Source organism: Halictus rubicundus, chromosome 5, assembly GCF_050948215.1.
Source record: "Halictus rubicundus isolate RS-2024b chromosome 5, iyHalRubi1_principal, whole genome shotgun sequence".
Lineage (NCBI taxonomy): Eukaryota > Metazoa > Arthropoda > Insecta > Hymenoptera > Halictidae > Halictus > Halictus rubicundus.
Window position 1 is genome coordinate 11,308,037 of NC_135153.1, and position 23,722 is coordinate 11,331,758.

Sequence of the window (23,722 nt, forward strand, 5' to 3'; positions counted from 1 at the left end):
ATTTTTCACAAGTTTCTTTTCTTGAAATTACATTATATTATATTTTTGACATAAAATTGGTATATTCAAATTTTATTATATTATATTATATTTTTCACATAAAATTGGTATTTTGAAATTATATTATATTATATTATACTTTTGACATAAAATTGGTATTTTGAAATTTTGTTATATTATATTATATTTTTGACATAAAATTGGTATTTTGAAATTTTATTATATTATATTATATTTTTGAAATAAATTTGGTATTTTGAAATTATATTATATTTTTTACATAAAATTCGTACTCTGAAATATTATATTTTTAACATAAAATTGGTATTCCTCCGAACGGAGCTCCCTCATGGGCTCACTCACGGATGCGGCCGTGAGTGAGTACGGGTATTAGCGAACCCGGGGCGACCCAAGCTTGTAGGTTGTTGCGTTCTAATTTCGCTATATTTATTCTTGATTAAAATTGTTCAACTTTCAAATTAAAAATTATTTCTGAACTTTCAAGAGTTCATCTTCTAAAATTTATTTATCTGATTTAAAATTGGTATTCCTCCGAACGGAGGTCCCACGGCGACTCACTCACGGGTGGGGCCGTGGGTCAGTACGAGTAGTTGCGAACCCGGGGCGACCCTATCCTTTATGTCGTTGCGTCCCAATTTCGTTTGATTTATTTCCTATTGGAATTGTTCATGTTTCCAATTGAAATTTATTTCTGAACTTTCAAAAGTTCTTATTCTAAAATTTATATATCTGGTTTTAAATTGGTATTCCTCCGAACGGAGGTCCCTCAGGGACTCACTGCTGTGGGTGAGTACGGGTATTGGCGAACCCGGGGCGCCCCGAAGCGCCACCTCAGTAGATGGAAGTTCTGACTTCATCTACTCTTAGTTTCGTGTCGGGTAGGCCGTACTTGTGTACGGGGTTATTTTGGCTCTCGTGAGCACGTTAGATTCGCACTCTTGTGCATGTTAGGTAGGCCGTACTCGTGTACGGGGTTAGTTTGGCTCTCGAGAGCTGGTTAGATTTGCATTCTTGTGCATAGTAGGTAGGCCGTACTCGTGTACGGGGTCATCATTTCTTCATCGAATACTTCGGCGTTACTTCATTTTGTGTCTAATTATTATTAGTCTGTTTCAGTTAAATCACAACAGTTCACCATGATTATCGTCGAACAAAGACAACGAATTTTAAGAAGACTTCACAGTATTTATAAGTTCGTATTAGTTCTCGAGCAATTATTGTGTTAGATTTACTTTGTTAGTTTCGCTTGTTGATTTTGGTCACAGCCTTCTGCTGTGACCAGTTGGTAGCGTCACCCTCGAACCAGAGCCTTCTGCTCTGGTTCGCTTCTTTCATTTTTCTTTTTTGTAAATCTGAGCCTTCTGCTCCATTTTTATTATCTCTTTCATTGTTCAGAGACTTGTCTGACTTAGTTTTCTTTTCTCACAATAATTGCTCGACTTGCATGCGTGCGTTAGTTATTAAGCTTGTTTGTTAGTATTATATATATGTCGAGTAATTTTTGCCCTAATTTGACTTTGCTTGGCTCGATTTTTGACGCCGACACAGCCTTCTGCTGTGTCGGTCCTTGCTTGTATGTACCAGACCGGTTGGTATCGGTATTCGGCGTAGATCCATTGAGAGGGATGGTTGAGAGACCTGTTCACTCGTGTAAAATCCTCTCTGCTGTAAGGCCACCCGAGTCGCCTCAACGCTAGTCGTTGCCTGGCGACAGGTGGGTGGGGGAAATGGGTATCGTTTGAACGCTTCTCTCGGCCATCGCTCTTCGTGAGGACACGTCGGGTATCGGTGCTGGCTGGAGTTGGTTCTGCAAGCATTGTACGCGTCGCATCACCCTCGATCCAGAGCCTTCTGCTCTGGTTCGGTTTTGTTTCTCTCTTCGAAAGAATCAGAGCCTTCTGCCTGATTCGTTTTTCACCCACCGTGGATCGGAGACTTCTTCTCCGACTCACACATTTTTTATCCGCAATAATTACTCGACATACGTTGCGAAATTTAGTTTGTAAAACTCGAAAGCGTCGTTGTAAGAAAGGGAGTCAGAAGGAAGCGTATTGAATTCCTTCTGGCTTCCTTTCGGGTCTCTCGTGCAGCAACCTCCTCGTGGTGAGACCCGGGCAATCGATAATATTCTCTATTTGTTAGATCTTCTATTATCTTGCAAATAAAGAATAATATCGAGCTAATGGCTGCTCATTTATAATTTGCGATAACATTGTGAAATAAAATTTAAGACGTACTGATAATAAAAACTTGTGTATTTAATTGAATTGTGTGTCTGAATTTATTTTAAACCTGCATGGGGTGGGCCAAGGGTCCTTCCTGCTTTCCTTCGCTCTTTCCTTGTTTACCTTTGGCCCACCTACGCCTTCTTGGCACCTCCTATGAATTATTAATCGAAACACACACTTCTTGTTTCGGAATACTTTTTCATTCAATAAACATCGTACATTTTTTCTGGATTTCTAATTGAAATTTGCTTCTGAACTTTTTAAAAGTTCTGTTTCTTAAAATTGCTATGACCCTGACCTTTATGTCGTTGCGTCCCAATTTCGTTTGATTTATTTCCTATTGGAATTGTTCATGTTTCCAATTGAAATTTATTTCTGAACTTTCAAAAGTTCTTATTCTAAAATTTATATATCTGGTTTTAAATTGGTATTCCTCCGAACGGAGGTCCCTCAGGGACTCACTGCTGTGGGTGAGTACGGGTATTGGCGAACCCGGGGCGCCCCGAAGCGCCACCTCAGTAGATGGAAGTTCTGACTTCATCTACTCTTAGTTTGTTCTCGGTTAGGCCGTACTTGTGTACGGGGTTAGTTTGGCTCTCGTGAGCCGTTAGATTTGCACTCTTGTGCATGTTAGGTAGGCCGTACTCGTGTACGGGGTTAGTTTGGCTCTCATGAGCCGTTAGATTTGCACTCTTGTGCATGTTAGGTAGGCCGTACTCGTGTACGGGGTTAGCTTGGCTCTCGTGAGCTGGTGTTAGGTTGGCTCTCGTGAGCCGGTTAGATTCGCACTCTTGTGCATGTTAGGTAGGCCGTACTCGTGTACGGGGTTAGTTTGGCTCTCGTGAGCCGGTTAGATTTGCACTCTTGTGCGTATTAGGTAGGCCGTACTCGTGTACGGGGTTAGCTTGGCTCTCGTGAGCTGGTCGTAGGTTGGCTCTCGTGAGCTGGTAGATTTGCACTCGTGTGCATGTTAGGTAGGCCGTACTCGTGTACGGGGTCATCGTTTTGTCTTTATTTCATCGTCTTCTTATCCTTCGTTGTTCCTCCATTGTTTTGTGTCTAATCATTACTAATCTGTTTCAGATTGAGTACAACAGTTGCAGAAATTTATCATCGAACGAAGACAACGCATCGTACGAAGACTCGTTTCTTCTTCCATTACTTCGGTCTTGCTTCATTTTGTGTCTAATTATTAGTCTGTTTCAGTTAAATCAGAACAGTTCAGCATGATCATCGTCGAACTAAGACAACGAATAGTAAGAAGACTTCAAATAGTAAGAAGACTTCACATTATTTATAAGTTCGTATTCGTTCTCGAGCAATTACTGTGTTAGATTCACATTGTTAGTTTCGCTTGCTGATTTGGGTCACAGCCTTCTGCTGTGACCAGTTGGTAGCGTCACCCTCGAACCAGAGGCTACTACTCTGGTTCGCTTCTTTCATATTTCTTTCTCGTAAATCTGAGCCTTCTGCTCCATTTTTATTTTCTCTGGAATTGTTCAGAGACTTGTCAGATTTAGTTTTTATTTGGCTCACAATAATTGCTCGATTCGAGTGCGTGCGTTAGTTATTAAGCTTGTTTATTAGTATTGTATAAATGTCGAGTAATTATTGCCGTAACTTCACTTTGCTCGGTTCGATTTTTGATTCCGACACAGCCTTCTGCTGTGTCGGACCTTGCTTGTATGTACCAGACCGGTTGGTACCGGTGCTCGGCGTAGATCCATTGAGAGGGATGTTCGAGAGACCTGTTCACTCGTGTAAAATCCTCCCTGCCGTAAGTCCACCCGAGTCGCCTCAACGCTAGTCGTTGCCTGGCGACAGGTGGGTGGGGGAAACTTAGGGTATCGTTTGAACGCTTCTCTCGACCATCGCTCTTCGTGAGGACACGTCGGGTATCGGTACTGGCTGGAGTTGGTTCTGCAAGCATTGTACGCGTCGCGTCACCCTCGATCCAGAGCCTTCTGCTCTGGTTCGGTTTTGTTTCTCTCTTTGGAAGAATCAGAGCCTTCTGCCTGATTCGTTTTTAATCTCCCGTGAATCGGAGACTTCTTCTCCGACTCACTCCATTTGCTCCGCAATAATTACTCGACATACTCTGCGAAATTTAGTTTCTAAGACTCGAAAGCGTCGTTGTAAGAAAGGGAGTCAGAAGGAAGCGTATTGAATTCCTTCTGGCTTCCTTTCGGGTCTCTTGTGCAGCAACCTCCTCGTGGTGAGACCCGGGCAATCGACAATATTCTCTATTTGTTAGATCTTCTATTATCTTACAAATAGAGAATAATATCGAGCTAATAGCTGCTCATTTGTAATTTGCGATAACATTGTGAAATAAAATTTAAGACGTACTGATAATAAAAACTTGTGTATTTAATGGAATTGTGTGTCTGAATTTATTTTAAACTTGCATGGGGTGGGCCAAGGTTCCTTCCTGCTTTCCTTCGCGCTTTCCTTGTTTACCCTTGGCCCACCTACGCCTTCTTGGCAGCTCCTTTTAATTATTAATCGAAACACACACTTCTTGCTTCGGAATACTTTTTCATTCAATAAACATCGTACATTTTTTCTGGATTTCTAATTGAAATTTGCTTCTGAACTTTTTGAAAGTTCCGTTTCTTAAAATTGCTATGACCCTAGCCTTTATCGCGTTGCGTCCCAATTTCGTTTGATTTATTTTCGATTGGAATTGTTCATCTTTCCAATGGAAATTTATTTCTGAACTTTCAAAAGTTCTTATTCTAAAATTTATATATCTGGTTTTAAATTGGTATTCCTCCGAAAGGAGGTCCCTCAGGGACTCACTGCTGTGGGTGAGTACGGGTATTGGCGAACCCGGGGCGCCCCGAAGCGCCACCTCAGTAGATTGAAGTTCTGTCTTCATCTACTCTTAGTTTGGGCTCGGTTAGGCCGTACTTGTGTACAGGGTTAGTTTGGCTCTCGTGAGCCGTTAGATTTGCACTCTTGTGCGTATTAGGTAGGCCGTACTCGTGTACGGGGTTAGTTTGGCTCTCGTGAGCCGTTAGATTTGCACTCTTGTGCGTATTAGGTAGGCCGTACTCGTGTACGGGGTTAGTTTGGCTCTCGTGAGCCGTTAGATTTGCACTCTTGTGCGTATTAGGTAGGCCGTACTCGTGTACGGGGTTAGCTTGGCTCTCGTGAGCTGGTGTTAGGTTGGCGCTCGTGAGCCGGTTAGATTCGCACTCTTGTGCATGTTAGGTAGGCCGTACTCGTGTACGGGGTCATCGTTTTGTCTTTATTTCATCGTCTTCTTATCCTTCGTTGTTCCTCTATTGTTTTGTGTCTAATCATTACTAATCTGTTTCAGATTGAGTACAACAGTTGCAGAAATTTATCATCGAACGAAGGCAACGCATCGTACGAAGACTCGTTTCTTCTTCCATTACTTCGGTCTTGCATCATTTTGTGTCTAATTATTAGTCTGTTTCAGTTAAATCACAACAGTTCAGCAGAATCATCGTCGAACGAAGACAACGAATTTTAAGAAGACTTCACAGTATTTATAAGTTCGTATTAGTTCTCGAGCAATTATTGTGTTAGATTCACTTTGTTAGTTTCGCTTGTTGATTTGGGTCACAGCCTTCTGCTGTGACCAGTTGGTAACGTCACCCTCGAACCAGAGGCTACTACTCTGGTTCGTTTCTTTCATTTTTCTTTCTCGTAAATCTGAGCCTTCTGCTCCATTTTTATTTTCTCTGGAATTGTTCAGAGAATTGTCAGATTTAGTTTTTATTTGGCTCACAATAATTGCTCGATTCGAGTGCGTGCGTTAGTTATTAAGCTTGTTTATTAGTATTGTATAAATGTCGAGTAATTATTGCCGTAACTTCACTTTGCTCGGTTCGATTTTTGATTCCGACACAGCCGTCAGCTGTGTCGGACCTTGCTTGTATGTACCAGACCGGTTGGTACCGGTGCTCGGCGTAGATCCATTGAGAGGGATGTTCGAGAGACCTGTTCACACGTGTAAAATCCTCCCTGCCGTAAGTCCACCCGAGTCGCCTCAACGCTAGTCGTTGCCTGGCGACAGGTGGGTGGGGGAAACTTAGGGTATCGTTTGAACGCTTCTCTCGGCCATCGCTCTTCGTGAGGACACGTCGGGTATCGATGCTGACTGGAGTTGGGCTGCAAGCATTGTACGCGTCGCGTCACCCTCGAACCAGAGCCTTCTGCTCTGGTTCAGTTTTGTTTCTCTCTCTGAAAGAATCAGAGCCTTCTGCCTGATTCGTTTTTCATCTCCCGTGAATCGGAGACTTCTTCTCCGACTCGCACCTTTTTCTCCGCAATAATTACTCGACATACGCTGCGAAATTTAGTTTGTAAGACTCGAAAGCGTCGTTGTAAGAAAGGGAGTCAGAAGGAAGCGTATTGAATTCCTTCTGGCTTCCTTTCGGGTCTCTTGTGCAGCAACCTCCTCGTGGTGAGACCCGGGCAATCGACAATATTCTCTATTTGTTAGATCTTCTATTATCTTACAAATAGAGAATAATATCGAGCTAATAGCTGCTCATTTGTAATTTGCGATAACATTGTGAAATAAAATTTAAGACGTACTGATAGTAAAAACTTGTGTATTTAATGGAATTGTGTGTCTGAATTTATTTTAAACTTGCATGGGGTGGGCTAAGGTTCCTTCCTGCTTTCCTTCGCGCTTTCCTTGTTTACCCTTGGCCCACCTACGCCTTCTTGGCAGCTCCTTTTAATTATTAATCGAAACACACACTTCTTGCTTCGGAATACTTTTTCATTCAATAAACATCGTACATTTTTTCTGGATTTCTAATTGAAATTTGCTTCTGAACTTTTTGAAAGTTCCGTTTCTTAAAATTGCTATGACCCTAGCCTTTATCGCGTTGCGTCCCAATTTCGTTTGATTTATTTTCGATTGGAATTGTTCATCTTTCCAATGGAAATTTATTTCTGAACTTTCAAAAGTTCTTATTCTAAAATTTATATATCTGGTTTTAAATTGGTATTCCTCCGAAAGGAGGTCCCTCAGGGACTCACTGCTGTGGGTGAGTACGGGTATTGGCGAACCCGGGGCGCCCCGAAGCGCCACCTCAGTAGATTGAAGTTCTGTCTTCATCTACTCTTAGTTTGGGCTCGGTTAGGCCGTACTTGTGTACGGGGTTAGTTTGGCTCTCGTGAGCCGTTAGATTTGCACTCTTGTGCGTATTAGGTAGGCCGTACTCGTGTACGGGGTTAGTTTGGCTCTCGTGAGCCGTTAGATTTGCACTCTTGTGCATGTTAGGTAGGCCGTACTCGTGTACGGGGTTAGCTTGGCTCTCGTGAGCTGGTGTTAGGTTGGCTCTCGTGAGCCGGTTAGATTCGCACTCTTGTGCATGTTAGGTAGGCCGTACTCGTGTACGGGGTTAGTTTGGCTCTCGTGAGCCGGTTAGATTTGCACTCTTGTGCGTATTAGGTAGGCCGTACTCGTGTACGGGGTTAGCTTGGCTCTCGTGAGCTGGTCGTAGGTTGGCTCTCGTGAGCTGGTAGATTTGCACTCGTGTGCATGTTAGGTAGGCCGTACTCGTGTACGGGGTCATCGTTTTGTCTTTATTTCATCGTCTTCTTATCCTTCGTTGTTCCTCCATTGTTTTGTATCTAATCATTACTAATCTGTTTCAGATTGAGTACAACAGTTGCAGAAATTTATCATCGAACGAAGACAACGCATCGTACGAAGACTCGTTTCTTCTTCCATTACTTCGGTCTTGCTTCATTTTGTGTCTAATTATTAGTCTGTTTCAGTTAAATCAGAACAGTTCAGCATGATCATCGTCGAACTAAGACAACGAATAGTAAGAAGACTTCAAATAGTAAGAAGACTTCACATTATTTATAAGTTCGTATTCGTTCTCGAGCAATTACTGTGTTAGATTCACATTGTTAGTTTCGCTTGCTGATTTGGGTCACAGCCTTCTGCTGTGACCAGTTGGTAACGTCACCCTCGAACCAGAGGCTACTACTCTGGTTCGCTTCTTTCATTTTTCTTTCTCGTAAATCTGAGCCTTCTGCTCTATTTTTATTTTCTCTGGAATTGTTCAGAGACTTGTCAGATTTAGTTTTTATTTGGCTCACAATAATTGCTCGATTCGAGTGCGTGCGTTAGTTATTAAGCTTGTTTATTAGTATTGTATAAATGTCGAGTAATTATTGCCGTAACTTCACTTTGCTCGGTTCGATTTTTGATTCCGACACAGCCTTCAGCTGTGTCGGACCTTGCTTGTATGTACCAGACCGGTTGGTACCGGTGCTCGGCGTAGATCCATTGAGAGGGATGTTCGAGAGACCTGTTCACTCGTGTAAAATCCTCCCTGCCGTAAGTCCACCCGAGTCGCCTCAACGCTAGTCGTTGCCTGGCGACAGGTGGGTGGGGGAAACTTAGGGTATCGTTTGAACGCTTCTCTCGACCATCGCTCTTCGTGAGGACACGTCGGGTATCGGTGCTGGCTGGAGTTGGGCTGCAAGCATTGTACGCGTCGCGTCACCCTCGAACCAGAGCCTTCTGCTCTGGTTCGGTTTTCTTTCTCTCTTTGAAAGAATCAGAGCCTTCTGCCTGATTCGTTTTTCATCTCCCGTGAATCGGAGACTTCTTCTCCGACTCGCACCTTTTTCTCCGCAATAATTACTCGACATACGCTGCGAAATTTAGTTTGTAAGACTCGAAAGCGTCGTTGTAAGAAAGGGAGTCAGAAGGAAGCGTATTGAATTCCTTCTGGCTTCCTTTCGGGTCTCTCGTGCAGCAACCTCCTCGTGGTGAGACCCGGGCAATCGGTATTATTCTCTATTTGTAAGAACTTTTAGTATCTTACAAATAGAGAATAATATCGAGCTAATAGCTGCTTATTTATAATTTCTGATAATAGAATTTAAGACTTACGAATTATAAAACTAGTGTATTCAATTGAATTGTGTCAGAATTTACTTTAGGCTAGCTCGGGATCAGCCAAGGTGGGGCCTCAATGCTTTCCTTGTTTTGCCTGGTCCACCTTCAGCTTCTTGGTAAGCTCCTTTGAATTACTAACCGAAAAACACAGTTTTCATCGTCATCTTTTTTCCTGGATTTCTAATTCAAATTTGCTTCGGAACTTTCCAAAAGTTCCTTTTCTTAAGATTGATATTTTTTGCCTAAAATTGGTATTCCTTCGATCGGAGGTCCTTTCATTTATTATAGGTATATGGTCTAAGCTTCTCTTGGATCTAGTTGCAACATTTGTCATTCGTCAGCGTAGAGGGCGTAAGAAATCTAGTTGTTGTTAACGATGTCGGTATTCAGATCGTGAGACACGAAACCCCATATGGTGATTGGTCTACTCCTATACCTCGTCTGTGCTCTGACGAACGACAAATTTTGCAACTAGATCCACGAGACTACCTATAATAAATGATAGGGGTACAAAGGAGGAACAGGAACTTTTGAAAAGTTCGGAAGCAAATTTCAAGAGAAGAGATACTGTGGAAAAGTTCCGATGCAAATTCGAATTAGAAATACAGAAATAATAATTGACGGCGTTCGTTGAATGAACACTTATTCCAAAACAAAAAGTGTATATTTGTATTGTTACTTACATAGAGCTGGTGAAAATTGACCAAGGTGAGCTGTGAAGGCTTCTAAGAATCTCTGGCCCACCCCGAGCTAGCATGTCAAAGTAACTTTTATACATGACTATTGGGAGTAGGTGGGGCCGTGGTGGCCGATGATTGTGACGGTTAATTACACCATTATTAGAAAATTTGCATTCATCCGTCCATAGAATGTAGTTTCGTATTTCAGGATTATGTTCGTATGAAATCACTACTCAAGATATAAAATGAAGGCGACGTTGTGAAACAGTATCGCGGAAATGTTGTACTTTGCTCGTTTTGTGCGGATGATAACTATTCTTTTTTATGATCCTATGAACTGAACTCTTGGATATACCAGTGCCAGCACTAATTGCACGAATGGAAGTGGATTTTCTTCTACATCTGCCGAAACAGTACCGGCATTGCCTTCGGTTCTAATTCTAGATGGTTTTTCGTTTCTCTTTTTCTTTTCAAATTCTCCATAACTTCGTACATTTTTTTCAATGTTTCAATATTGCAATGTTGCTAGATAAATTTCTAGTAACACAACATTTAGTCACGGTTCCTGAATTGAATGTAATTTCGAATCTTAATAATAAACACAAGTTATTATTACCCATTCAAGCAGATTGTCATTTTTTGTTGAAATTTTCATTTCTTTGCCTTCCTGTCGTAATAATAATATTTGTGTAACTAAAAAAATATCTGCAGAGCATTAAACTTGAAAAATTGAATTTTGCCCACGTAAAGCGAATCCCTTGACCATAGTGCATCGCCCCGTGACGGGTGCAAAGTATGTGTACCCGTTCGATACCCGTTACAAAGAAATTAATCAATTCCTTTCTTCCTTTCTATAATGACATGCAATCTTATTTAGTTTCAATCGTATATGTTGTGCGCACGATGATGCGAGTCTTCGTTGTTCAGTGTCGATCTTTGCCACTGACCTTTGTCGAAGTCCCCACTTCTGCAGCCATGAACATGTGTTGACCTCCCACTTGACATATCGGCTACAACTCTTTTGTATATAAAAGAACGAAAGTATCGAACGGAGTATCGTGCGAGTAACGTTCAAAGTATCGCATGGGAATTCCCAAATACACGTATCAAGGATACTCCGAATACGAAACTCTAAAATAAGAACGATCAAGTGTCACGTACAACCTGCAAAAATGTCGCGGAGCATGCCGATTCTGGCGATATTTTTCAATTTATGCCTATTTTTTGGTAAGTGAACAATAATGTTGCTAACTAAATATATATCTACCCACAGAAAAAGAAAAGTTAGTTCCGCTGCGACTTACGTTCGTAAATTTTCAAGTAGTTCTTTTTTATAACAACCGATCTACCCGATAGACCGTTTCTCGCTATTCACGAAAACATGTACCCCCCGCGGAAGAATTTATTTACACAACCATGAAATTTACGAAGTTTAACTGTCGTTCTTGTTATAAAATATTGTATATCTCAATACCCTGCGATTTTACATCGCTGTTATATACAATCTGAAAGTCCATTGCCTTTGCATTACATGTACACATACAGAGTCCCTGACCTAATATTACTATCTTGATTTGCGTCACTATTACTATTATCCATAACGAGAAAAGATGCAGATACTTACAAGATCATTGGTTTCGTTACGGCACATTCTGATGTTTTGATATTTTCGTGTCGTGGGTGGACGCGTGAAGGGCCTGTGAAGGTCAAATCTATTTTATTTAAAAATAGATTAATTTATGAGATATTTTAGTGCGAATTAAATTTTAATAAAATCGTCCTCGAATTGCTCTTTATTTCTTTGTATTCCTTATCGCCCTCGCTATTTTTTATTGTTCTTTTCTATTGTTCGGTGCCGATTCGATTGTAACGTAAGAGTAAAATATTATCGGTTCCTATTTAGGGCACCAAGATTCGATGACGGAAGCTTTAACGGTATCAAATACTTGCTTCAAATGTATCTGTGAGGCTGCTACAGGATGTGATCTTAATCGGGGTTGCAACGGGCAAACCTGTGGACCGTTCAGAATAACACGGGACTACTGGGTCGGTGCTGGTAAACCGCAAATCCATGGCAGATCTGTGGAAGGCGACGGTTGGTATACCGTTATTTACGTACGGTACATATGATCTTATGCACGGAAGAGAATTTCATAGAAAATCGATTTTGTTTTCTTAGGATTTGAAGAGTGCACAAGTGATTTATACTGCGCAAGTCGCACAATACAAACCGTCATGGAAAGAAATGCTCGGGTAATATTTCAAAATAAATGCACACACGCGCTTGTATGTAACCACTGGTTGTTTTTTTTTCTTTTTTTTGATTCGTAGGATTGCGACGGTGACGGCATTATCAATTGCGATGACTACTTGCGTATGCATCAACTAGGCGTTGGCGGATGCAGTAATTCTTTGGATACTGAATTCGAAAATACATACAAACGTTGCATGACAATCTACAACGCATAAATTCAACTTGGTTCGAGCTGACGACCAGGTTTTGTTGATTTTTTGACATTATTCCGTATTTTTAAAAATGTTTATTAAGTACTATTCTACACTATCAATTTAAGCCTTCAAACGTTCGAAAATTCCTGCAGGAATATATTCTAAGATCGACCCGAAGAGTTCGGCGCGATTGCGAATGGAGGATTAAAAGAGATAATGCACATTTTACGTATTGTAATTTAGGTCAAATTGTTGGTATTTGAATTCAATGAATCCTAATTGCTAAAGTTTTCGGGCTACTCGATTCTTATTAACAACGATAAATTCATGGTAATCAATCAATTCATGGTGACCTATAGGTAATTTTTACCTATACGTATACTTTGTATACGGTAATAATGTTATAGGTATAGAGAAAATTATTCGTGCCGTCTATTCCATAAGGAATAATGTAAATTCTGGCAGGAATCATTTGCTCCCGAAAATGTTAAAATAGCGCCACTGGACGTAGTGGCAAAACACTCAAACTGTTAGCCCTCATAATTACCGACTGTCGGTATCATTTGGCTAACAGTTTGAGCGTTTCGCCACTACGTCCAGTGGCGCTATTTTAACATTTTGCCGAGCAGATGATCCGTGCCGGAATTTACATTGTGCCTTATGGGAGGCGTGCCAAACATCATCTGTTTTGGATAAATAATGTATAAAAATTATATAAAACATAACCAAACTCATCTAAAAATGGTCTTTCCCATGTATGAATGCAAATTCCATTGACTCCTCTTCCGAAACATCCAAACTCATAGGTTTTCAGAATTTCAGTTTACGGCACTCCGCAACTACGGAACCAACTAATCACTATTAACGATCCCTGGCGAACAATACTATTGCTTAACGACCGATACCGACCAACATCACTCTCTGGAGGCTACTTTCGGTCAGCATCGCGGTCAATAAATGGATTTTCCAATTAATTCTGTCGCTGTCTGGGTGGGGAGTTTGGGAATGACTTGGGGGAGAGCGACGAATTAATCATCCACGGTCCGGTAGTGAATGATGACAGACGATTTATTGTACAGTAACAATCGTTCTTTTATATACACATCTACGAGTTCAGCGCTGGACTCTCTCCATCCCACTATGTTTGGTCCGCTTCTATGCGAAGAGCTGTCTGACTACACGGAATCACAAGAATCCACACCGTTCTGCAAACTTCCGGCCCCGCGCCGAGAGCTTCCTCGGCAATACCCTCTTACATCTAGAAACTAATCTATGCGACAGCGGTACAAGAGTCTGTACAATATTTACACGAGGGGAACTCGGCCGCGCGAGACGCTTTGTTCCCGCCGGAATCGACCGTTTTATTACACAAGTAGAGATAAAATATTGTCTCCTTAGACCTAAGTTCGGTATACAGTTCTGGGGAACCGTTCCGCGGGCATTACAGTCCAAGTTCACCAGACCAGCTGCCGTCGTGCGTCGCTTCGACACTCTGCGTTAATTCGACGTTTATGTAACGATAAGATGCCAATTTTTCGTTTAACCCTTTCCACTGAGATGGCTTACTCTGCTTTTGCCGAGTACACGCTCGTCGTTGCTCAGAAATGATTCAGATGTACACTTTCGAGCTTAAATGAAACACTTGTAGGGTTGAATTACGATTGCCTTAACAAGTTGACTTGAAATGCTCATATTTGTCGCAACATGCTTGCTTAGATCGAATTTCGCTAGGATTTCTAGGATCTTGAGAGGATCAGAGGAATGATCGCAGTGTATTTGTACCTTTTTCTTAACTAAATCACACTTGGATCTCGTGGGATTTCTCAGGGTGGCGGTTTGACATTCAACGCGGTTAGCTCTTCGAACTCCGACCTAGGATCTCTCCGTACTCAGGCAATTTATTAAATACAACCAAGGCCCGTGAAAATCGTTTCGAACGTTGTTACAGCAAACGGTTAATCGACGAAAATATGTAACATCGAACGGAAGCAACCACAATCGTTTTCTTTTCCCCGCGCGCTCAAGCGTTCTCCAACAAAAGGCGGTCTTTTGTTTCGCTGCGATACATAAAACAATAGAAACACTCCGGCGCTTCGTTTTAGCCTCGCGGCGCGGCGGTAACCCAAAGAGAAATCGAACTGGATTCGCCGAGGCGTTCACTCGCAGATCGAACTCGCAACAAATCCACAATATTTTCACAATCGAGGGAATTCTCCGTGCTTTTGGAGCGTGCTAAAAGAAAAAGGGGGGAGCGTGTCAAAGTGGTCGCGGAACGGCTCCTATCTCGACGGTCCCCGGAACTAACTGTCTGCGAGGAGGACCGTCAAGTCGTCGGTTTGAGTTCTATTCTCGGACGATTCGCCGGGCGTGTCTGGCGAGTCTGGCGCGACCAGGGGCTCGGTTTGGTAACTGTCGGCCCTGCGGCAGGGGTGCACGATCGTTTTGGATGTGGTACAGAGCTTCTCGACTTGCGCGCTCCTCCTCCAGGCCGCGACCCTGATCGATTCGCCTTTGTTCGATTTTCTCGGCGAGGAACTAGTACCGGGACTCCCGACGAGCAGCAGGTAGATCCGCCTCCAGGTGATCGTCTTTCCGGTGTCCTCAGATTTCTCAGACACCCTCTGCTCGTTCGCGGCCCCCTCCTTCCTCTCCTCGCCGGTGTTTTTGTACAGTTGTTCCACCTCGTTCGAGGCTGTTTGTTCCGAGCCTCTTCCCCGGGTCGAATCCTTGCTCAGGAACCGCGAGATCCTACCGAAGATTGTATTCGAGTCCGAGGAGGACTCCTTCTTCCGGCCAGGCGACGCGATACTCTTCATCGTCTCGACGATCCGCTTCTTCAACCGCGAGATGTTCATCGATTGGATCTTCCGCACGGACGAGCACTCCTTCGACGAATCCTCCGTTGTGTTTGCAGGCTGGTTCGCCGCCTTCGGCCGGCCCTCCTTCGTGGACAGAATTTTGACGCGAGTGCCGCGCCGTTGTCTCAGAAAACGTATCACGAACACCTGCGGGAATAACATGGGTCGTGAAGCAATTGTTCTCTGATCGTAGCATGCTGTTCTTTCTACCGCAAATGAATCCGTGAACTGTCTACAGGTGTCGGTATCGCCAGATCAGGGGAGTTAACCCTTTGCACTCGGCGCTATTTTCATTCTAAAACTAGATTTTTCTTCCGTCACAGAATATTTTCATTTTATTCATACGAAACTGATCCGATTACCACATATAACATTTAAATGTTTAGTAATCTGTTGAATACAAATTTTGTAATGTAACTAATATTTTGTAATATTTTTTGTAATTTCTTCGAAATAATGCCACAGCAATTCCTAGTGGCGCTTCCGAATCACCAGTCGAGTGCAAAGGGTTAAACTGGAATTGAGGGGAAAAAGTTACACCCTCTCTCTCTCTCTCTCTCTCTCTCTCTCTGTGCCAGTATCGACGGTATTTTTAGCCGATAGCAGAATTAATTCAGTTTTCCTCGCCTATTCCGCGGAAGAAAAGCCTTTACGGTTACGTTGTCGCACTAGGAAGTTCTCGCGGGATACGGTTTATAATATAATTCGTCGCAGGCTCGCGTTACTGTCGCCGCTCTAATCCTATCTCCGGATGAATTTCCGGCTGCTTTGGCGGCGTCGCAGGTCGGAAGTTGGCCAAGTTGCGCGTGGAATCGACTTTACAATATATTTCCTGCGACACCTTCCTCCGTTTAATTGCCGGTCGGCAATGCTACCTTGCTTCGCCGGACACGTTTAAGTTCGCGACACTATCTCGTCTATAATCGTTGAATTACCGACACCTGGTTCAACCTACGGCACTGAACCCTCCAAGAATCGAGAAAACTGTACCTGCCTCTTTAGTTTCACATTAATTGTCTCATTAATTCCTAAGCTTCTCTGTGATCCCTTCTTTAATCAGTACTTAACTCTTCAACCCTTAACGGACCAATGCCGCCATATAATCGGCATGGCCATATGGCGGCAAAAATATAAAAAAATAAAATATAAATATTTTCTTTTCTGTACTTTATACAAAAATGACGAGTCCACAGTTTCTCTTCGTATGAATAATAGCTTGGAGGGAAGTAAACTAGAAATATTTCCGGACCGTTAAGGGTTAAAATGATCTCTCAATGGCTCTGGGATAAACTTCACTATCTCTAACTTTCCACTATGAGACAACACACACGTAACAGCAATCTAACCATTTTACGATTTTTAAAGCGACACAGATTATTTTATTTTATGCTGTTTGCGTTCGTCGAGCGTCAGGTGAAATTAAATAGAAAATCGCGGAATTGAATTGTAAGGCAAGGGCTTAAATTCTTGAATTCGTGCAAAGACTCGCAGTTTATTTACCCCGTGGGCACGTACCGTGCGGTTTTCCCACGCGGTTCGCGGAAAAAATTCGCGCACGGGAAAATCGAATTGACCGATTCGTCGTTACACAGTCGAACGTTGCACGGCAGGGAACAGGAAGTCCGGTAATAAAATCGCGGCACGGAACAATTTCGTTCGCGAAAAACCGTGGTCGGGCTGGGGCGGCCCTTTGCGCGGCCTCGCAACTTTTTAATTGACAAGACACGTAATTGGTTTTACACGTATAGCCGACGCGTCCACAGCGTTTCCCCCGCGGCGGGAAGATGCTTTTAACCTGTCGCGCATGGATCACCAGCGAAAGCTATTCGGTGTTCGCGAGAGATCGCCGGGACATTACCTTGTTCGCGAATTGCCCGGGCATTTTTCGAACAGGAAACGGCGCCGCATCGTTTTTACTTACTGGAATTAACAGCAGAAGAAAAACGACGACCGTCACGATGTACCAGTAGTCGGTGAACCATCTCTGGAAGTTCGCTAGGCTGGCATCGGACAGCAAAAGTCGTCTCAACGTTGCCAATGGCCCGCTGGGGTCCACCTGGAACCCGAAATTAATTTTTAACTGAAAATCCAAAAAACACTTTTTTCGACTTGGATTATTTCCACTCTACATTTTTCTTTTCATTTTATGCACGCGAAAGTGATACGATCAACAAATTTAATACTGCAATCATATATTGAATAATGTATAGCAAGTGCTAAGAGTTAGTATTAGGTCGTCCCATAAGTTCCTGCCGTTTACTCTTGTACCATTTAAATTCTAAAAATAAAATTTGTAATCTTTCATTCCACAACCTCTTCTGACCTTTTTGGCAAAGACATCATACCGTCACTATAAAATTTCTGCGGTTTTTCATTAAAATACTTTTGAATGGTGAATAATAGAAACATATCCACGGCACGAACTTATGGGACGACCTAATAATGTGTCTTTATACAAATTTTTGAGTTTAAACGATGCAGACAGTGAACAGTTCGATTGATTACGTTCAACTGGGCCGCGATTCAGCTTGTCAGAGACGTCGAGACGTGTCGGATGGATAGAATCTTACCTCTCGACATCTTTGGAAGACGTCACAATAGCCATTGTAGTCGTTGCACGGCGTACCTGGCTTCGACAGCATGTCAGGAACATCGTAGGGCGCTGAGTTCCACGCGAACGACGATCTGGAAGGGAACGAGTCTCCTGTGACGTCTCGCTTATCCGATCTGCGTTCATATGTTTGACTGTTCCGTGACAACCGGCTGTCAAATTTCCAGCGTTCATCCAGACCTCCATTGATTTTTAACTGGCGAGAGAAACCACCGGACTCGAGAAAGAAGGGTAAAGTTTTCCCTTAGAACAACACCTTTCGATGGGGACTGTACGTTCGTACTGGGTGCCCCAAGAATGTACTTCCCGGAAAGGGAATCATCCCCGAGATCATTTAAACCTCAGAATCAGTGAAAGAAATGCTAAATTGAGGGGTAGAACGAGGGTCGATAAGAGGGCAATTTTTCCGTAGCAATATCTCAATGATTTCGCATACCCGTAAGAAGCACAATCGTTTAGCAGGGTTGGTTCACGTTTTAACGGAGTCACGGTGTTTCTCGCATTAAAAACGAATGGTACTCTGTGCTGGCAGTTTCACCGGAGGCGGAATTAGCGCGAGTCGGAAGGTCTGCGGCAGAGAGTCAGGTTCTGGTAGCGAAAGAGAGGGAGAGAGAGGGAGAGAGAGAGGAAGAGAGTGACTCGGCAAAGTAGCCCGGCGATGTAATCGATCAAACGTGTTCCCGCAGTTATCGCGAGGGGTCTAATTTCTTCGGTGCAGAGAGCAGAGAGGAGACAGAGGAAAAGCCGCGTGCCGTTGCCTCCCGGTTTGCGCGTTGCGGACGGCCGGAGAAACTATTCCCGGAGTGAAACGACTGACGCAGACATTCGCCCGGCTGAAAACCGCGTGTATATACAATGATCGTCTCTCTCACAGGCACGGTTGATCCTCTCCTGGCAATTTACAGCACAGTTCGCAGCTCTTGGTCGGGGGATCCTCGGGACCGGCGATGCACTGACAGGATTCCAAGCCATAAGCCAGGCAAATGCTGCCGGTGCATTCCTGGAAGCAATGCAAGAGCCCGATAAAGTGTCAGCCTACATGCATAAACCTCTAAATACGAGGTAATTTCCGGAGGGGAACCCAACGCCGAAGATAGATAAACCCGGCGACTTGAATTGTTATTATATGTTACGAATCGCGCGTCTAACACCACTACACCCCCCCCCCCCCTGCCCCTCACCCCGACCCTACGTCCTCACAGACACACACAGACACGTTTCTCTAGTCCCGGTTCTGTTTGCCCACCTGAAACACACCCTGTCAGCCACCAGCATAGCAGAACGTTTACTGTGGCGCGGAGCGACGCCGCGAAAGTAATTTTCGAAATTATGATAGCTGTTTTGCGAGAGCACGTTGCCGCGCCTCGGCAACAAGATACCCGCATATCGTCCGCCGACGACGAGACGAGACGAGACGACGGGACGCGATGCGCACCACCCAGCCTCGACACCGATTTAACAAAACCCGTCTCCTACACGCCGACAACGCGTCCCAATTCTCCCGCAGGCGTTCTCCCCTCTTTATTGTCTCGCCGAACGGAAGCGCGCCCGCGGAAAAAAAGGATCCACTCGCAGGATATGAATGCATTCGCGTGCCGCCGCGCGGAACGACAGCGAAACAGAGTACGGCCCCCGTTATCCGACACTTTGGTAGAATACGTTATGCAACTTTTCTGCCATTTGTCACCCGCGATTCCGCGCCACGACACTTTATCGGGGTTAGCTAACGAAAAGAGCTGGATCATGCCACAGCCTATGCACATGTATACTCTGTTTTTGAAATTCATTCCATCCTCGAGCCTCCATCCGCGAGACGGCACCAGTGAACGCGAAGCTGCTAGCACCGAACCTACCACGGTCAAATCACCGGATTTTTTAATTTTTGATTGTTGAAATTGTAATGGCACTTCCGTGAACGATTAAAACTTGCTAGAATTAGTAAAGGAAACTACACAGTAGTTACGTAGAAGCTGTTTTGTCTTGCAATTGAACTACATGTTCAATTGTCTACACGTGTGACAGCTTGCCGATCTAAGAATAAAATGGTGAATTAACTGCTGAATAGAGAGTCTAAACAATTGATAATATTAGGGGGGCCCATAAGTAATGAATTATTTTGAAATTTAAAACAAACTTTGTAGTAAATTCAAGTTTTTATTTCTTCATTTATTATATAATCTCCATCATTGTCATGGTCAGTTTGCCTTCTTTCCTGCAAACTTTCAATCCCCTTCTTATAGAAATCCAGGGCTCGTGAGGCAAAATATGACTCAAGTTGCCTCCTTACACCTTCTACAGAAGCGAATATGATCCTCGGAAGGTACGGACGCCGCCATTTTATTACAGGGTTGTAAAAAAATGTATACTTTTCAGAATATTTTGAACACAGGCTGCTTTACCGAAAACTGTAAAAGAATACGGGTTTCCTCTTCAACGATCGGAACAGAACTAAAGGCAAAACGAATTCTATGCAAATAATTGATTACTTATGGGTGCCCCTAATATATTTGGAAGCTTAGAAACTGCCAAAACGACGATCCAATCCTTAAACACAACAGCAGTGTTCCGGTCCAGGGAGAGAAGTCTGCGAAGGAAGGTGGCCGGCGAAAGAGACTTGAAAAGCGATTGGCTTGAATAAAAATCTAATTATCCCGGACAAGATTGTTTCCCGGATTTTATTGACGCTTTTAATGGGATCCGATGGCCTGATTGGTTCCATTGGTATCGCATCGATTCCGCGTCGTCCAATTATCGAAGAGTTAGGCCCGTGTCGCGGCCAGGCGAGTCTCACATAATTACACGCTATCTTCGGAAACAAAAAGCCGGCTGCCAGCCAGAGAGCCAGCTATCCAGCTATCCAACCAGGTATCCCTAGCCAGCTATCCAGCTATCCAGCTAGCCGGTTATCCAGCGCCGTGGAAACCGGTCGAAGTCATCTCTTCCGGTTGCAGCTGCGAGTAGAAACATTCGATTACAGTCGGCCAAGCGGAAAACGCGTTTCGGCCGCACACGTGCAACAGTTCGACGGTATGCACTGCTGGCCAGGAATCGATACCGCCGACATGCCCGCTTTCTAATATGCAAGTACAATACCAGCATGGTCGAGACACCGGATAGTCAGCTGCCGGTCGCAATTTGCTTTCGAGTTTCCGCGCCGTCGGCAGACAATGAGTCCGGGATGCGGTGTTCTTAGTTCATAGAGCGTTGCGTTCACCGAACGCACTCATTTCATCTCCATCGGCGGAGAGTACACGCCCCCCCCCTGCCAAACTGCATTTCCCTTTTATCTGTCGCCGGATAAACGTTCCGCAGTCCGTTGTCTTCGACGAGCCGTTGTTGGGAATAGTATATCGACGTTCTTCAATTCTTTCAATTTTCTAAATAAAAATCGCAGTCTGTTTGTCAGGATCAATACCCCTTTATCTGTCGCCGGATAAACGTTCCGCAGTCCGTTGTCTTCGACGAGCCGTTGTTGGGAATGGTATATCGTCGTTCTTCAATTCTCTCAATTTTCTAAATAAAAATCGCAGTCTGTTTGACAGGATCAATACTGCTCCATGTCCTTGTTAGTGTCACACGCTACAATTGATTGCACGACCACGAACCGATTTGTACACGTAACAATCTTCCACGCAACGTCGCTCGATGTTCCCGGGAACAAAGACGCACCATCCCGGTCTCCTATATCCCACAGCAATGCCAGGAAAAACGGGCTGGAAGCCTCGTCTGTATTCTCCCCGCGGTTTAGCCGGCGCGCCGACCCGATCGGGCGTCTCGAGGTTTCCTGACAGATGAATATGCTTCCAACGGCTGAAGGGTGTTTCATTCTGCCTATGCGTTTTCCACGGAGAGCCGAGTCTTAAACCTAACCCCCGAGACACCGGCTCGAGGGAGAATGACGAAAGAAAAAGACGCGCAGCCGACGACGACGACGACGACGAGCAGGAGGAGGAGGAGGAGGCGCGCGTACGAAAACGCCACGCGTACATTTCGAGATCGGTCTCCCGGGGATTCTTCTCTGAACCGATCCTAAGCTCCCCGGGCTCCGTTCGTTTCATTCCTGAAGCACTGCTGGATCTTTTTGCGCGGCACAATTGCCGGCTAATGGATATTTGAACGCGTTACTGATCGCTCCGTTCCCCTCACCCCCACCCCCTTGGAGACCAGATGCTTTTTTCTTGGAAAACTGGTTAGAGAGTCGTCGAAAATATGGGTCGAATTTCCGAGCGGTTTGATTATCGACGGCGGCTAGAGCCGCTCGCCTAACCGCACGGGCTCGTTTCTGTTAACGTTGTAACTTTGATCTCGTGTGTATACTGATGTGTTACGGGTTCCTGCTGCTATCGCGGGAACGGCGAACAGGATCCAATGAATAAGAAACTAGCCGGCCTAGCCGTGGCATTGTTCCGTGGGAAATCGTAAATTTACGCGAGTAATTTCGCCGGGCTATCGTCAGCTACAACGATTTCATAAATTTGCTCGTAAGCTTGATGAAACGGGACTTGGAACTGTTCGAGGGGCGTGTGGGAACTCGTTGTTCTTCGTTTCGCTCGAAGCTAAATCTTTATTAGAGCGTTGCCCCGACCCGATATTCTAAGCCCGAAGTTATCATCGGCGGCCGGCTATCAAGCAGGAAATAATTTCGCCATAATCTGACCAAGTTTTGTATACCGGGGTTACGGCTTGGCGGTCTTCGACGATAAGGACATCAGCGATCATAAGGATCTACAACGCCGCAAGTTTCCCGAATGCCCAACGGAATCTGACAGGCAAATGGATTGACCACTTTCGTAAACTTCCGCTCGTACATCAACGGCTCGCGTGAAAAGGTGGTCCAAAGAGACGCGACGGAACTTTGCTCCGGGAACGCGCGCGGAAGAAGAGAGGGGACAGAGAAATGTGTACACTCACCCCCATGTAGCAGACGAACTCGTCGTTGCATATGGTCTTGTTAGGTTTGCTGATGGATGGCGGACACTGGGGACCACGGCCGTCGCAAAAGCTCGCGTCTCTGCATCCGTTGTCGTCCCTGCACTTATCGCCGTTGCGCAGAGTGCAGCCCGATGTGCAGCAGGGACCCTGAAACAGGAAGCGAACAACACAGTAGATATAGAGAGCTGGCCGGCTTATGCTGAAATTTCATTATTTCATTCGATTCGTCGTCATTTAGTCGAGATATAATCTCGGTGATTATTAATATTTTCCGATCCGTTTTACGTGGGATAGTTAATTTCAATTTTATAAATCGTAGAATTTCCTCTCTCTCTCTCTCTCTCTCTCTCTCTCTCTCTCTCTCTCGCCGTCGCTTTGTCTCTCCGAAAATTCATGATTTATGGATCTTTTGACGCCATATATGCCGCGTATGGCGTTGTTTTTTTCAGCTGCTCCCGATTCAACGACTTCGGTTATCGGCACATCCCTTTGTCGTCTGCTAATTTATTTCGCCACGTGTCGATGATAATGCTTTTTGCTGGAACGCGTTACCCGTTGTTCTCCGGGGGCATTGTGTGGACGAGATGTGAACAATATTCTCGATTTTTCAGATGATTTGGTGGACGGAACAATGGGGTACACTGTTGCGGGATATTCGACAAGTTAGTACCGAAAACACGCGTCTTTCGTGTGTATTATTTTCACTTTTTCCCGTTGAGGTTTTCCTCAAAATTTTTTATACGTATATTTATTATCCGTTCTATTTCCGGTCCGTTTTTTTATATTTTTCCAACCATAACTCTTCTTTGATATTGTTTCCTTTCCATTTTTATTTTGACCTGTTTTATCGTATCTTTCTTTTTATTTCCTCTATTTTTACTTGGTCTCCTACTTTTCATTTTTATTCGGTTTTTTCATCTGCTTTTCCGAGCACATTTGTTTCCCCTCTGTACATTTGCCCTATATTGGTCCTTTTCACTTTTTTTAATTACATTTTTTCCAAGCTTTAACCCCTACTGTACACTTCCCCCCTTCTA

At 44.0% G+C, this 23,722-nt stretch overlaps 2 protein-coding genes across 4 annotated transcripts in view; one reads left to right on the plus strand and one right to left on the minus strand.

The window, feature by feature from the left end:
- Positions 1-10,872: 10,872 nt before the first annotated feature.
- On the plus strand, positions 10,873-13,018 carry LOC143354394 (lysozyme-like). Of its 2 annotated transcripts, XM_076788442.1 has the most exons (5): positions 10,873-11,063; positions 11,740-11,931; positions 12,016-12,089; positions 12,168-12,333; positions 12,437-13,018. In XM_076788442.1, the coding sequence occupies exons 1-4, from the start codon at positions 11,009-11,011 to the stop codon at positions 12,303-12,305; spliced, it is 459 nt and encodes a 152-aa protein (XP_076644557.1). In that variant the 5' UTR covers positions 10,873-11,008; the 3' UTR covers positions 12,306-12,333; positions 12,437-13,018. The 2 variants fall into 2 exon arrangements, with proteins under 2 accessions (XP_076644557.1, XP_076644556.1); XM_076788441.1 differs by having other exon boundaries at positions 12,168-13,018.
- Positions 13,019-13,340: 322 nt separating this feature from the next.
- Positions 13,341-23,722, minus strand: part of LOC143354385 (disintegrin and metalloproteinase domain-containing protein 10) — a 233,678-nt gene continuing 223,296 nt past the window's right edge. For both annotated transcript variants that reach the window (XM_076788428.1, XM_076788427.1), the window contains 5 exons: positions 22,665-22,832; positions 18,626-18,753; positions 17,713-17,827; positions 17,064-17,198; positions 13,341-15,289 (listed from right to left, as the gene is read on the minus strand). In XM_076788428.1, the coding sequence (XP_076644543.1) occupies positions 14,585-15,289; positions 17,064-17,198; positions 17,713-17,827; positions 18,626-18,753; positions 22,665-22,832 (1,251 nt within the window). In that variant the 3' untranslated portion in view covers positions 13,341-14,584. The remainder of the gene's footprint in view (positions 15,290-17,063; positions 17,199-17,712; positions 17,828-18,625; positions 18,754-22,664; positions 22,833-23,722) is intronic.